The 15,780-nt window shown below is 38.0% G+C and overlaps 1 protein-coding gene across 7 annotated transcripts in view; it reads left to right on the plus strand.

Annotated features, from left to right (window-relative positions):
- The window catches only part of THSD7B (thrombospondin type 1 domain containing 7B), a 331,460-nt gene that overhangs the window by 192,950 nt on the left and 122,730 nt on the right, over window positions 1-15,780 (plus strand). For all 7 annotated transcript variants that reach the window (XR_012629528.1, XM_074873761.1, XM_074873766.1 and 4 more), the window contains exon 13: window positions 353-456. Coding sequence is in view for 6 of the 7 variants with exons in the window: in XM_074873761.1 (XP_074729862.1) it covers window positions 353-456 (104 nt within the window). In the remaining variant the exon portion in view is untranslated. The remainder of the gene's footprint in view (window positions 1-352; window positions 457-15,780) is intronic.

A 15,780-nucleotide genomic window follows, 5' to 3' on the forward strand; every position in this document is an offset into this window, starting at 1 on the left:
ACAAAGCAGATTGAGAACCGCATCAGTTGTATGAGAACAGGCTTGCAGGAGGACAGCCTGATTTCAAAGCCCATTGAAGAGGTTTCCTCTGTATTTTGTGGAACTTTTAACCATGCCCTGCAAAAATGAGAAAGGGAAATATTGTTGGAGGATGATGCTGCTTCCTAGAAGGTGAACTTCTATCTGGGTTTCAGTTCACAACACTTATTTCAGGAGTAATTACAGATTTTTTTTACTCTATTTTTCCTTAAGTCTCTACAGTATATCATAATTCATAACTGAATTTTTTGCCTGGACATGTTAACTGTTTTCCAGTTTTAACCACTTAATTGTTAACCTTTTCCTCTTGCAGGTGGAAGACCCACCGCTGGAGTCACTGTGTGCTGGTGCCGGATTCAGTGAGACAGGGTGTGCCGGGACATAATGAGGCATGTGGACACGGCTTGCAGTCAAGGGGTAAGCTTTCTCCATGCAGCCTCCAAATATTTAAGGTGTTGGGGTGTGACATTTAAGTAGGGTCTTTACTCTTTTACAGTAGCTAATTTGGAAACAAAGTTACTGAAGCACTTAGAAGTGTTTTTGGGAAGTGGACCCATTGTACAGTTTTGCTGCTGTGCTGGATGTTAAAGTACCAGTAACGTGATAGTATGCTTGGAGTATAAGAGGGGATTTATGCTTGGTATTCAACTATTTTTACAGGAACCTGCTCTTCTGCCTAAGGATGAAGCATGTGGGCTTTAAAAGAACTATCTATCTATAGGCCTCTATGAAGTAATCCATTCTTGGTGCTAAAAGTGGAAAGGATAATTTCCTCATGATTTTAAATTTTACTAATAATTTGCCTGAGGCCTGATTTTCATTAAGACTATTGAATAAGTTCAGCGTGGGTAAAGGCTTTGGGCTCCTGCCCTTGGCATGATTAAATGCTTGGAAAATACAGTGATCCCATTGTCTGAACAAAAGCGTTGAGAAGAATTTCACTGTTCAGAGTATGTGTTCAGTCTGTAGTGGTTCCTGCAGGTGGCTGGAGATTTGGCTGTTATCAGTCTCCTGGGACATCTAATGAAACCTTTAACAAAAGGTTATTTTTATTGAAAAAAAATTACTATACAGGTATGTTAACTGAAGAAACTTGACATAATAATTTACTCCTTCACAAGGGTAGAAAGTATTCTTTAAAGATGAAGTGAATTTCTTATATAATCTGGAAACAAAGGAAAAGAAGAAAAGCCCTGACAGTATGTGGGCTGTATCTGAAAGAAGGAATGTGTTTTAAACTAAAGCTCAAAGGAGTAAATATCTTTAACTGGGTTTTGACCACAGGCCTTTCCACAAGGTTTTCAAAGAGAGCTCTGTAAATTGAGATGTCCTAAAATGTATTCCTCAATCTCTGTGTGAAGGGATGGTAATCTTTATGCTCCAGTAGGTGCGTGAACTTTGTATTAATCTTACTCTGATAGAATTTGAAGTATAATAGAAGAGTAACATGCTTATTTTTACTCTGTGGAGAGTCCTCCAACAATTACATAGGCTATGTGATGTTCTGGGGTAATAATGGAAAAGGAATCTCATAGCCTCGTGGGTTTAAGCAAGATTTGTTTCATTGCCATGTTCACTTTTTATAATTAACTGTGGTTTTTGTAACAGCTTTGGTTTTCATAATTACGTGTAGTGATAGAACCAATCTACTAGGTATTACTGAGGATGAGTGGGGTTTCAGGAAAATGAGTTCTTAGATGAAACCTGTGGAAAAAGATTTTCAAGATTTTTCTTACGAACAAGGGGAGTGATCTCCATGGAGAAGGGAGCTGAAAACAAGCTGCTAACTCCGACCATATTGCTTCTGAAAAACAAGCTGCTGGATTTTCAGCAATTCTGTATCTTACCTATAAAAGTGTTTAATAAGGGAAACTTTCATAAAGCTGCTGTTAATACTCTCCTTGCTGCTACTTGAACTCTTCAAGAGCAGCTAGCATGTGTGAAGAGGTGCTGTGTCACTGTATTGCCAGGGAGTACCCATTTAGCCAAGGGCAGTATTGCTAACATGCCTTGCAGGGTCTCTTCAGCTTGTAGACCTTGACTCTGGAAGACTTCTGATCCTCTCATTCTTAACCATGAAGGGGGTCTTTGGAGATATTGAGGTGAGGCTGGGGATTTGGGCTTGTTCAGCCTGTAGAAGTGTCTAAAGGGAGTGGGGTTCACGAGAAGATGAAGCCACGCTCTTTCCAGAGGTGCACAGTGAAATAACAGAAGATAAGAGTCATAGGCTGTAGTGAGAGAAATTTCCAGATTGCCCAGAGAGACTGTAGATTCCTTGGAGATACTGAAAACTCAAATGAATAAGGTCTTGATCAGCCTTTTCGAACTTTGAGATCAGTCCTGCTTAGAGCGGGCGTTGGATCTTCAGAGGCCCCTTCCATTCTAAGTCATATTGTATGATTCGATGGGTCTTTTCAGGGGAATCTGTGCCATCAGTGGTGTTATAGATAGATGCTTTCCTGCAATATTCAGGCATCCTACAAATGAGTTTGCATTCGAGGTATCACCACCACTCCACACAGTAATTGGCTTGCATAATGTGTCAGCGTCTTTAGCCGGTAAGTGCTTATTCTCCAAAGAGCATTTATATGAATTTGCCCAATTTCTTTTTTACCATGTAACAGCAATTATCATTTTACCTCTGAAGATAATCAGTCTCGCTGTTCCTTAAAGCATCCATTTTTAGAATTTTTTTCTTTTGCTGTCCATATCCTGACTGCCATGTAAATAGGAGGATTTCAGTTTTCAGTGGCTGTCATATCTAGCCAATTATATAAGGACATTGAATTCATATAAATTATTTCTAAAGAAAGAAAGCATATGTTTATGTGTACCTATTTAGAATGATGACTGCGCTGAGGGAAAATTAAGTCTGAAATGACTTTCAAGCTGCATTCTTTCTCTAGGCTAGATTCCGAGAGAGATACTTACAGATCTTGTTCCATGAGTGTTTTTACTGAAATTGCACTTTAATGTACTATGTAACATGCAGAAGATATCAGAATTTGTCTGTGAATAATAAGCAGAATAGCCAAAGAGATGACAGCTGGCCGAAGCTGCAGTTTTCATGGCTTTATCTTGAAATGATATTACACTAATTACAATAGCCTTTCATTTTGTATATCAGCTTCAGTGGACTAACTTATTCAGAAAACAATCATGCAGGTAAGGAAAAGGTAGCGTTTAGAACTAAGAAATATAGTTGTTATTTAAACTTCATTAAGGCATGATTTGCAAAAAGCCCCTGAGATAGGGCACTTGACAATAAAACAGGGTGGGGATGTTACTGTTGCTTGACAGTGACATAGACAACATTTCTAACAGTAAATGAAGAGCTTTACAAGCTTTTCTATTACTACATAGCTGTCATTTTCCTCGACAAGTGACTAATTTACTAGAAGGTGTCAAGACTGTGAGAAAATTGCTTCTGCTTCATATGCTCTTAGGTGACTTTACTGTTCTCTGATGTTTGTGATGGAGGATCCTTCAGAAATGACCTCTCCCTTCAGTGCTGACATGAGCACTGAACACATGAGCACTTAGACATTTACATTTTTTGGGGAAAAGTGTGTTGCTCATTACAAGGGATTGTTAAGGTTTAATTAGTGGATGGAAAGCCTGTTTTAAGCAAGTGTCTTTGAAGGCTGCTTCAAAAGCCATTGATAAATAGACATGTATTAAAGACTAGACTGATGTAATGAGACTCTGCTTAAAAAACTAGTCTTGGAAATACACTGACAACATTGTTATAAAAAAAGTAGTTACTTTCCAAAAGCAAGGAGAAGCTGCAGCAATGGAACATGTCATGTCTTATTTCTCCTGCTCCTGCCACTTCTTAACTGTGATTCATCTGGGGGATCTGACCATATCTCCCCCCATTAACGAGACAGTAAGTCCATCTCAGAGCTGTAGCTCCCCATCGCAAGAATACAGAAATGCTGTGACACAGAGGAGCAAATATTCTCAGAGAGTAATTTACTGATTTATGTACAGGAAAACAACAGCAAACCCACCAATGCAGTAATGAGAACTATTCCTTGTCTTTGGAGAAGCACGCTCTCCCTGGCTCACCTGAGGTCACGGGGTCGATCGGTACCGCATAGCCTCATCGGGCATCTCAGTAGAATATTTCTTTTGGTATGCTCTACTATCAGACCATGTATGATGTATTTCTTTCGTCCTTAACTGGGTTGTAAATTCACACCACGTGGATTCTGCTAAGATGGTTGGTGTTAAATATAATCCATTTCTGTTGAAAAGTTGATGTATGAATTGACAGTGAAATAGTAGAATGCAGGCAGCACCGCATTCAAGCAATTTAAGATTCCTGTCTCCTTCATTGCAGGTTTCTGGCTCTTGCTCTGGAGCTTCCTGATAGCTATAGGGATATTGCAGACAAGAGAGGTTTTAGAGTGAGATGCAATTAAAAACTTACCATTATGAGAACAAAAATTATAACAATCTGCTATCTAAGTTTTCTGAGTGTGTCTAAATGCAGTGATGCTTCCAGTAAAATCTTATATAGGCAGAACTGTGATCACAAACATAATTTGTAACAAATTAGTGACTAAGTTAAGATGTGTTTCACACTAAGCAAGATGAAAGAATTAATTTGGTATTGACTGTTAACACCGCATCTACAAAAATATTTCAAGCGGGCATCCTTTAGCTGTATTATCTTGTGTATTGTCAATCTGTAACACAGTAATGGCCATATACATTACTGCTGTTTCTGCTGAAATTATTTTATGGTAACCTATTTATAATGAGACATGCTATCAAAAAAGCATCAGTGTTACCACTTTTTTTGCTCATAAGATAGTCACCCAACAGTTCTTATTCCCTGTTTTGTAGGTAGTTAATATAACTGCTGATTAGCTAAATTAACAGATGCATTCATTGTAATTTGAGTTGCAGAATGCTTTTGCACAGAATTACCAATTTCAGGAGGTACATATTAGAATCCTCTTAAAATTTACGGGCTAGAGGCACTGTGATAACCTAAAGTTTACCATGAATACATTTATGATAGTAAACGTGGCAAAGACACGGACTGCTTCAGTTAGATGGTGGTGTTTTATGAGCAGCGCTTTGCAGTGCAGTCCTGTGTATAAATCTGTCCAGCTGATAGTGGCTTACCTGTCATCAGTAGCTCCCTCCAATATTAACTTTGCTGGTAGGACAATGGCACCTTGAGCCTTATTCTGAGTGCTGCTGAGGGTTCATTAGGTTTGTCAGTGTTTGTGCTGATGATGCTAGTCTAGGTGGTTGCAGGGACACAAATGGGAGCACAACAAGCTCAACTTGAGTGGTCCCAAACGGCGTCACGGTCTGGCAGCTGGTGGTGGTGGTAGCAAATAGTTGAGGGAAAAATAATTACCAGGGTGAGGACAGGAGCTGAGTCTTGTTTGTGATAGGTTTGAAAGGAAAGCTTGTGAAATGGAAGTCTGTGTAGGATGGGGATTCGGGTTTGGGGGGTTGCCATTGCAGGATGGAGAGCCTGAGTCTGTTATCAGCCATGTCTGCCCGGGGCTTCGCCAACACTTTACCGATGTAGCCGCTCTATATCATATTGCAAATTCATAAAGTACGTGTTATCTGTATTGTTATTTTCTTGTCACTGATAATGCAATTTTTAGCTTATAAACACATGGAGAGTAATAAGGTGATAAGAAACAACTAAACTAGAATTGATTTACCATTATTTGTTCTTGATAATCTGATTTCTTTCCTTGACGAGGCAGTGGGCTGGCAGTTAGGCAATAAAGTAAGTGGAAAGCAGCACAAATAATATTCTCTTGACTTTAGGAGGCCATTGAGTCCAGTTGCACATGACAGTCTCGCATGTGCAATAAGAAAGTATGACCTAGAGAAATGCAGGGTGAGGTGGTTGTGCAGTTTGTTGAAAAACACATTCAAAGCTCTGTTACTAGTTATTTGCTGTCAACCAGGAAGGCCATTTCAGATGGCTTCCTGCAGGGCACACATACTCCTGACTGTCTTCAGTGTTTTCACTAACAGTGTGTCTAATGAAATAGAGAGTACATCTGTAACACATCTGGGTCGTTACAGATTGTGAGTACTTTGAAGAGCAGGTCAAAAATACACGTTGGATAAATTTGAGCATGCTCTGAAATCAGAAAAGTGAAATTTTCATTAAAGAAAAAAAATGTGCAGCACTTGCACTATGTACAAAGGTGGGCAGTGGTACTGTAGAGGTAAGTCTGGAATTAAAGACTTATGGACTGCGTGTGAGTAGCATTATACTGTTGTAAAAAAACTCCCATTATAAAATCATGTATTTCTTACATTTTCCTTCTGATCTCCAGGTTCCTGAAATTTATTCTTCTGATTTCTAAAATAGCATATTTTAACAGATAATCCTCTATTTTATTTTTGTTGCATAACACTTTCTGCCACTGTAAATAATGATAAACAATGTCAAATAAAAACATTTAAACTTTCTTTTGAGTAATTCTAATTCCTGGTTTGCGAATAAATTCAGAATAGATTAGGAACCTTTTTTCAAAATTCCCAAATTTCATTAACAGAAAGAAATTAAGTATTTAGGAGTCTAAGCTGTAGTGAATATCCGTGAAAGAATTAAAATCTCTTGAACTTAATGAAACTTTATCCTTGATTTTACATTAAATACCTATCTTCATTCTTGGTGAACTCTGTATATCTGTGCATGGGAGTTGGAGAGCATTATCACTGCAGTATGGATGTTTTATTACATGAGTCTGGATTGTTTGTATCTAATTTATACCAGTTTACCTGTAGGCTTTGATCTTTAAATTACTTCCCAAAGCCTGGGTTTAATTGTGGATTTGACAGTAGATTAGCTTCATGCAAAAATGTGTGACGGTGTTTCACAAAGAGGAATACAAGGAAGGAGACAAAAATACAATACTCATGTCATGTATACACATACACATTCTTAGCCTTTCCTGCACCAGTGGAATGAGAAAGATATCCTCTCCCAGACAGATTTTCAGTGGGATTTATTTTGGTTTTGGAACATTAGAATTGACCAGGAGCAGGAGGAGAGGGGACAGGACAAATGTGAGATGTGATGGATCAATGTCTCTGAGCATTTCATGGCTGCCTTTGAGATTCCTGCTGTTTGATTTATGAGAAATAAAATCGCCTGCTTGTATAGAAATCATCCTGGGCCAATTTCTTAAAACCTGGTGGCATAGCAGAGTTGTCTATGTAAATATGTGCATGGCTGTGCTGGAGTCTGCGGCTGGGTACTGTTCTGGGGAATGGAAATTCATCCTTGTATTGTATTACATCCCACTGATCTCCAGGTAATGTGTTCCTGTAGACCAATTTTTCTTTCCTTGGGTCTTAGTTGATAGGACAAGGGGAAGAAAGATTGATACTGATTTTCCAGTGACGGGTTGTTCACAAAAGAGTGATGGTGGACTATCCTCCTTTTTTCATGGGAGGTGTCAGCAGGCATCACAAGACGCTTAAAACAGCGCTAATATATTTCAGTCTGGGTCGGGTCTGGCCCGGCTTCCACCTCAGGTATAGCTGCTGTAAGAGTATTTCATAGGCGGTAGGAGAATTGGCATGACATTACTTTATAGACGCTAACTAATAGCAAGAGAGACTCCAACTCATTTCTGTCACTGTAGCCTTATGCCAGCAACATAAAAATTGAGGAGACTCTTAGAGAATTTGTCCTGACAGCAATCTACAGTGCAACATTTTATCCAAAGGCAACTCAGTAATCTGTAGACTTCCCATAAAATAAAGATGATGAAGACTGCATCAGATAAATTACGTATATTTGATTTCCTTCAAAAACAGGACAGTATATTCCACTCTGTAGGAGGAAATAAGCAGGCTTTCTAGCTTAACTATATGCTGTTCCTATCTGATAAACAAAAGAAATATCAACATTTTAGTACCACACAGAGCATTTGTTTTCTGGAGAAAAAAAAAAGTCGTGATCAAGTAGAAAAGTCTTTTGAAGCCAGAAGGCATGAACACTGAAAATGTATACTGCAAGCGTGTACCAATAGAGGGATTGTTAAAAGATCAAAATAATGAGAAGTAAATCAGAGGAACATCAAAGCTTTCCAGGCTATGTGTTTCTGCCTTGATTAGGAGGAAGGAGGGAAGAAGGGGGGAAAGAAGGTTTTAGATCAATAGGAAATGGCCTGATCACCTCAAAGTCAAAGACGGCACCATCCAAATGTGTACAATTTACAGGAATTGCTAGAGCATCTCAATCATAAAAGTCCCAAATGATCTGACAGTACTCACACCATATTTAACAGGTACAGAGAGAGAGTTGAGATCATCTTATCTGAAGGAAACTCCTTTTTAAATGTAAGGGTAGATAGATTTTCATTTTGTCTTTCATCCCTCTGATTAAGTTCAGCTCTCTTTGGTCCTCCTAAGATTTCTTTCATCTAGTGTGTAGTCTGTATGATCTAAGCAACTATCATTGGTGAAAGTCGTTTTTGGGGTCCTTTTTTGAATGATGGATTGTCATTAAACAGAGTATAGTAGATGAAAGAGGACCAAGGAGGACCAAACTGTGCTGAGACTTATTCAGGAGGATGAAAGACATAATGAGAGATGTAATGAAGAGCAATCTCTCTCTCAAACTGAAGACAGGCCCTTCCAATTATGATTTGTTTTTAGCACCAGCTTCCAGTGATTTAAAATCCTAGTTATGAACAGTTGATTCAGACTTTTCATACAAATCTTCAGAAATTTTTATTATGTGAATAATAGGCCTGGGTGGTCATGCTTCATGGTGTGTGCAGAGGATGTTATAAACTATAACAGAGATCTTTTCTGTGGCCGTGGGTGGGTTGCAAGTAGACCTGATCACACAGCCTCATGTGATCCTTATCAGAAGTACAGGAGCCATTTCATCCTAACTCTGTGTTTTGATGACTTAGAACCTGAAACAGGAGTGTTTATAATCCTTAATATTTTATACGAGCTCATGTAACTGTCACTGTAACTAGCTATAAAAATACCTGATTTTTTTCATGTTCTTCCTAATCTTTTGGCCTCTGTCTGTGTCTGGCATACCTCTGTTCGATGGGTTAACCCTGCAGCGAGTAAACTATTTTAGCTTCTTGATGGTTTTCAATTGAATTGAATCATTCTTTGTTCTTGAGACACATGAGTCCCGTTGGTCTCCTTTTTTTGTTTGCTATTTTATATAACAGTTTTGTGTCCCTCTTGTTCACCTCTCCCTGTTGCAGGCAGTCCCATTCTGTGCTGATTTAGATCTACTTTTGCTTTTATAAAATTTTAATTTCCTCCTTGTCACAGTTGTGCTGTTTACAAATCCAGAGATAATTCATGCCACAGCCGCTGTGGTTCATAGGGAAATCGTTAAAAATTTGTCTGAGCTGAGCAGGATAAGATCCAGGTTCTCTGGAAAATGGCCTTAAGGAGAACTTTTCTTCAAATCAACACTTTAAACAGGAAACCTTGAAGCATGACCAAAAATGAGCAAATTTATTAAAAAGCTTTTATACTATAAGTTGTTGGGAAAGCACTAGAGAGGTTTTTTCAGTCTTTACCAGAATAACCTCTTCCTTGTCCATAATGCTCTCAGTCAAGTGGAATACCAAATTGTGAGAAATTCCGGAGTCATTAACTGGAAAGATAAAGTCTGGTCATTTATTCTTACAGTATGTTAGTACTAAAGGAGCTTAGTTTGATTTTTATTTTACCTAGCTCAAGAAATGGACGATTCTGGGTTGAAATGCTGATGCTTCTTGCATCAATGAAATATTAAAGGGCTCTGTCAGTTGTTTGGCCACCTGCACCCCCCCAGAAAAAACCCAACCAAAAACCCAACAAACAAACAAAGCCAACTGTTAGTGAAAGGAAAAAGGGAGATGTTGAAGGGAGAGCAGAATTTGATTTATAGCAGATATTATTCATTGTCAGACTGCTAAGGTTTGGACTGCCTGAAGAATTTCCTTCAGAGGAGCTTGGTAAAAGTTGCAGTTTGCATTTTCCCTTATTCTGCATTAGTTAGAAAGCACTTATTGGAAATTATTGAGTCAGGTTTCTTTGAATGATTAAGCACTAATACTCAACATGAGTTAGCATCCTAAATGGCAGAGCTCATCAGTGTGGCTTACCATAAATCTTCAGGCACAAGATTTGTTAAATGTGACATGCCTAGAAGTGCAAAAGGAATCCTGATGTCATGTTCTTTGAATCTGAATTTGTATATTTATGTTACTCCAATAGCTTTATGTCTGCAGTAGAGGTTTTAGACAAGAGTTTTCAATTTCAGAATAAATGAATAACCTTGGCTCAAACTATCTTTCAAAATTCCCAGCATCTTTCTTTCAAATGGGTGCACTAAAGTGACAGTAGAGTAACTGGAAGCGACGGGGATACTTATGAAGTGCTTGCACTTGCGAGAATACATCAGGTAACTGTGAAATGGTCAATATTACATTTGCTTTACATGTCCAGTGGTGCTCTCTTCTGTTGGCACCATTTCTAAATATGTTCAGAAATATTAAAAACACTGAGCAGTGTGTTTAGCACTTTCTAAACCAGTCTGATGATTGCAGCAGTAATAATTCTGAGAATTTTTCCTGTTGGAAACACCCCTTCTTCCCTTACATTAACAGTATTGTCATTGATTTGCTTCTCAAAAGACTCAGGAGAAGATTCCGTCTTCTTTATATTATAATAAATCAAGAGAAACTTCATCCAAAAAATTGGAATTCCACTGGAATAAAATTACTACACAAGAAAGCCATCTCTGTACTTTGATGGCAATAGATAGTAATAAAAAAAAAAAAGTCACCTTCTAACAAAGATTTTTCTAAAGTCAATTTTTTTCCTGGCAGCTGCTGGTTTTGCCTGGTGCGTGCATCATTTGTTAAAGGATTGGTGATATTGGCTTTGTGAAATAAGGAAAGTTTGGAATAATATATTCTGATATTTGACAGAGTTTTCCAGAAGTAGGGTATTTTGTAATGTCAAATGTGGATCTTTGATATGAAGCCTTGTAGCAAATGTTACTTTTTACCGCTTTTCTGGTCAGTTCTGGTCAGTACTATTGTTCTTTCTTGACAGTTCACTGAAGTTTCAGTCCTGCAATCGTATATTTGTTTTCTTTGATATGTGCCCCAAGGTGATTGAAATTTCTTTGAGTTATCTCTTTTCTACTGTCTTTTGGATATTAACTTTCTTTGTTTTTATTCTGGCCTTTGTGTAGGCAAAGGAAATGCCTGAACTAGAGCTGTGCAGTATGAGGGAATCTAACCAACCTATTAAAATGTAATAGGCTTGTCGAAGGCCATCTACTTCAGCATTTGTTTAATTCAGAGTGAAGCAGATCAGCACATCCTCAGGGGATGTGTGACGTGAGAGGGCAGCGTTCCCAACCACTGCTGTGTGATAAGAATATATGGGCTTCCACAGCCTCTGCCCTTCCTGACCACAAGCCTTTGCTGCTGGCTTATTTTATTCCTTATGCTCTGGGAGGGCATCTTAATAATAGGTACTTATTAACAATATTTGAGAAAATCAAGTGGAAATTGGTCTGCAGAACTGAGCAGCTACGTGCAGCCATGAACTCTTGAGAGAGTTTGAGGGATTTGGCTCTTCTGTTGCATTTTAACTCCCTGAGCACGTGATGTGGTCATGGCAGGCATCGTTTGGGGACATTGGGGAATTTGTGGGGCAAATCAGACACACTGCGTTTGTGAGAAGTTGCTTTGACCAGCAGGTGCTTTTTCAGTACTGCTTTGAAATGACTGGTTAGTGGAGCACATAAAAATCACTGCCTGCAAGATGGATGGGTTTTGTGTAGGCTACGTTGCCAATGAAGTTGCATGTGAGCAAACCTCCAAAAAACAGGGAATACATTTGTGCTTTAAAATAAATACATATCTTCAGTGCCTAGTTTCATGGAATATAAATTTTCATGTAATCTAAGCACATCTGCTCATAATAATTAACTTCTGTGGTGTATGAAAGGAAAAGCTACATCAGCTCTGTTATGATGAGATGGATTGCTTTCTATCTGTTCATCATAATGATTAATTGTAGCATTTATAGGAAAATGGCTGATTTTTATTCATTTTTGTTTTTAGATCATGTATCTTGCCCCTTTTTAAGCTTATTTAAATGTAAATATTCTGCAAATCCGGTATGAAAGCATAAACTTTCCAATTTTAAGTGCTTTGATGAGAAACAGGGAAAAATATGTCTCTGCTTAAAGTGTCTTATCTGAAGACTTTGAAAGATGCCTGTCTTTCCTAGCGAGACAATTTTCACAGGTAAATGTAAATATTGAAAGTAACCATGAAAGAAATTTAGAAGGATTACGGAATTTCATTTGACCCTGAGAGCTGGTGTTTCCAAGGGGCAAACTTAATAATAATGAAACATATTAGCAATTTGCAGTTGGTCCAGTAGTTTTGCAAGTATTAAATATTTACTGTAAGTGAAATAATAATCTGATGTGTTTCCACAGGTTAAATACACTTAATTCGTTGACCTTAGTTCAGTAAAATTTGAGTATGTTCTTTGTGGAATGTAAACGTTCAGGTTTGCAGTAAAAGAAGTGATGGGTATACAAATTAGTGCTAAACTGTCAGGTAGGTTGATCAGGGGAGCACAATGATCCCGTTGTATTTTCTCACCGTGCAGCCATCATCACCTTCCATTACTTGAAAAGAAGTTGATGTGTTGTATAGATGGAGATCAGCCACAGGTTTTTACTGGTGTTAAGTTTGCACAGTAAGAATGGTGGAAGCAAGAGAAATGATGTATTTATTGAGCAAAAGTCTGAAACTCGGATAAAGTTGCAGGAGGTGTGTACAAAATTTAGCCTACTATTTAAAAATTTTCTGGGTTGCTCAAATCATATTGATTAAATGAGAAACAAAGTACTTTCTTGAAATCTTGTGGTGACTGGCATAAACTCCCTGATAGAATTATACTGCAAACAGAATACTGTAAGGGAAAATGGCTTTAGCAGTTACAGTTATATCTTTTTTTTTAAGGGTTTCTTATTAAAAATTCCATCCCAGGATTTTCTCAGAAGATAAACTAGACTCAACAAAGAAGTTAATGTAAAAATAAGCTATTGCAGTGGCATCAATGAGCAGATACAATAAGCAAATAAGCAATTTGCTGATAGAGTCAACATCCCATGAAATGTTTATAAAGGTAATATTTAAGATCTCATAAAATCAAATTGTATTCAGATACAATAACAAAAGTCAGTAATAAAACAGTGGTGAATCAGATCCAGAGATAATCATAAAGCAAAAGGCTTTATTCCGTTTCAGAGGTTTTCTTTATTGCTAAGCTTACTATATGTTTTTATGGCAGCTCCACCCAATCTTTGCTTACCCAGTTACACATGGTTAGAGGGTACACATACAAATCAAACTGCTAAAGGCATGTGCTTTTTGATGCAACATAATTTAATTATTAAGAAAGTCATTTGAATGTCATTTAGGATTCACGGTGCTGAGCATTTTTAGGATTTTTGTCCTCAAGGAAACAAGCTGTTCTAAAAGGAAGCTACTGTTCTTTGTTACCTTTTCCAGAGTCTATCAATCTATCACAGAAAGAAAGTTGATGCATTTAACTTCTTTCTTTTTTTGTTTTGTTATCTGTGGTAGTTCTTATCTGCTGCATAATTATTTGTTCCAATATTTTTGTGCAAGTCAAAAATAAGCTGATGGGCCTGTATTTCCATACCCCTCATCTTAAATAAAAACCAAAAATAAATAGAGCTGCTATAAGGATAGGCAGAGTGTTTGCTGATAAGTTGCACTTCCTCCATGAGTTCTCAAAGATGCTCATTTCTGATACATCAAGATAGGTTTCTATAAATTTGCAGGATTCATTAGGACAGACAACTTCAAAATAGCCGGCTTATCCTTGATAGCCCTTTCCTTGAAAGAGGCCTGAGAGGCCTGAGATCTTGCCTTTATTTAACTGCTAATTGTGACAGTCCTGGGATTGCAGCTGATCCACTCAGTGAAGGGTGGTGCAAGCTTGGGCCAGTTTTTGGGTGGGAGAGTGTCTCTTTTTTACCACATTTGCAGAAGGATCTTTTGTTACCTATAATGCCCATTGCTAATTCTGATTTTTGCATGCTTGTGCTGCAATTTTCTGTTATTCCTCAGGAACTTGACCTAGTTTCTGCCTTTTTTTTTTGTTCAAGGGCAGTGAATAGCTTTTGACTGAGTTTAGCTGATCTCTCATACTCCAGTTTATCCCTACCATGGTTGTGCCCATTCCCTAATAGGAGAGCTTTCACTTTGGTGTTTGTCTTTTTTCTGAATTGCACCTTCCTTCAATTTTCTTTTCACTACCAGCCCAGACTTTCAGGACAACTTACTTAGCTTTAATGCAAATATATTTATATGAATGTATTAGTCTACCTGGCCATCCTAGCTGTTGTGACATGTGTAATTAGAATTCTCCTTCAGCCTGCTCTCCTCCCTGATGTTCTCCATTGGTTCCTCCTCATGGCTTACAGTCTAGCTGAGTAGAGTTTACTCTATCCCCACCTCAACAGACCAAATTTTACCAAATTCACCAAAGCAGTTTATGAATTGGCTATACTTTCTGAGCTGTTCTGCATTCCTGTAGCACCAGATGAAGTGGTGTGGATGATGTCCTCCTGCTTGCTCACTAGCTCATTTCATTTGAGGATCTTTTCCCAGCGTAACACACATGTTCCTTTCCCTTTTACTCACCAGCTGGGCATTCGGTAGGTCAGTTGTTCTCTATAGACTAGCCCCGAGACTCAAGAGGTGTATAATTTGTGGATAAAATAAAGCATGTCACCATCATTTGCATGTCCTTCCAGAAGAGCTGTACCCCTTTATGTTACTATTCCAGTCATGTGAATTCACCTGTTAAATTTTGGCTACAACAGGGTTTCACTAAAAAATATATGTTAATGTGATAACTATGTAAACATTTTCACTCTGTTTTTTAAGGCTTTGTTGAGTAAATGTAGCCTTATTGTGAAAGATGATGGAGCAGCTGTCACAGCTCGGGAGAGGGATGTGGGTGCATAATCTGGCAACACCTCTGGCAGTGCTGGGACAAGGTACATTAGGGAGCCTTCTTGTGGGGGAGAAAAATCAGGTCCCATTTCTTTGTTTCCTTATGTAAGTTACTCTGAAAAGAATAGTTTAATATTGGCAGCAGGTGGCTGTTGTTTTCCGTTTATTCAGTATTTTTTGTAGGTGTAGCAGATATCGTGTTGATAAAGGATAATTTGATTTTGGAAGGTGATTATGTATAACAAGTTCGGCGTTGTTACTGAGGAGTCCCACTGTAATCATAATGGAAAGTATGTAGAACTTCTTTTTAAGCATATATGATAAAAAGGTAGATAAGCATTGGAAACATTAAAGGGTTAAGCATTTCCTCACTTCTTCACAGTCTTTGCCACTTCTTTTGCTGGCAGAGGATTGTCAATCTTGTGTCTTAACTTAAATGTAACCTGTGTCCCTACCTCCAGCATACACTTAATTTTTCTAGAATAATTTTATATAGCAGTGTGAAATGGACTTCTGTTATATTGGATGATGTAGAATACAAGAATCTGTGCAAAGAATCATATGAATCTCAGCTTTTTTTGTGTGTTTACTGTACTGGAAAGCCTTGTAGTCTCATCAAGACTTCTCATTTATTGATACCAGACACATCAGTATTGACAGATCATCTCTTTTTTTTTTTTTTTCCCTG

The sequence above is a fragment of the Strix uralensis genome, chromosome 6, assembly GCF_047716275.1.
Source record: "Strix uralensis isolate ZFMK-TIS-50842 chromosome 6, bStrUra1, whole genome shotgun sequence".
Classification (NCBI taxonomy): Eukaryota; Metazoa; Chordata; class Aves; order Strigiformes; family Strigidae; genus Strix; species Strix uralensis.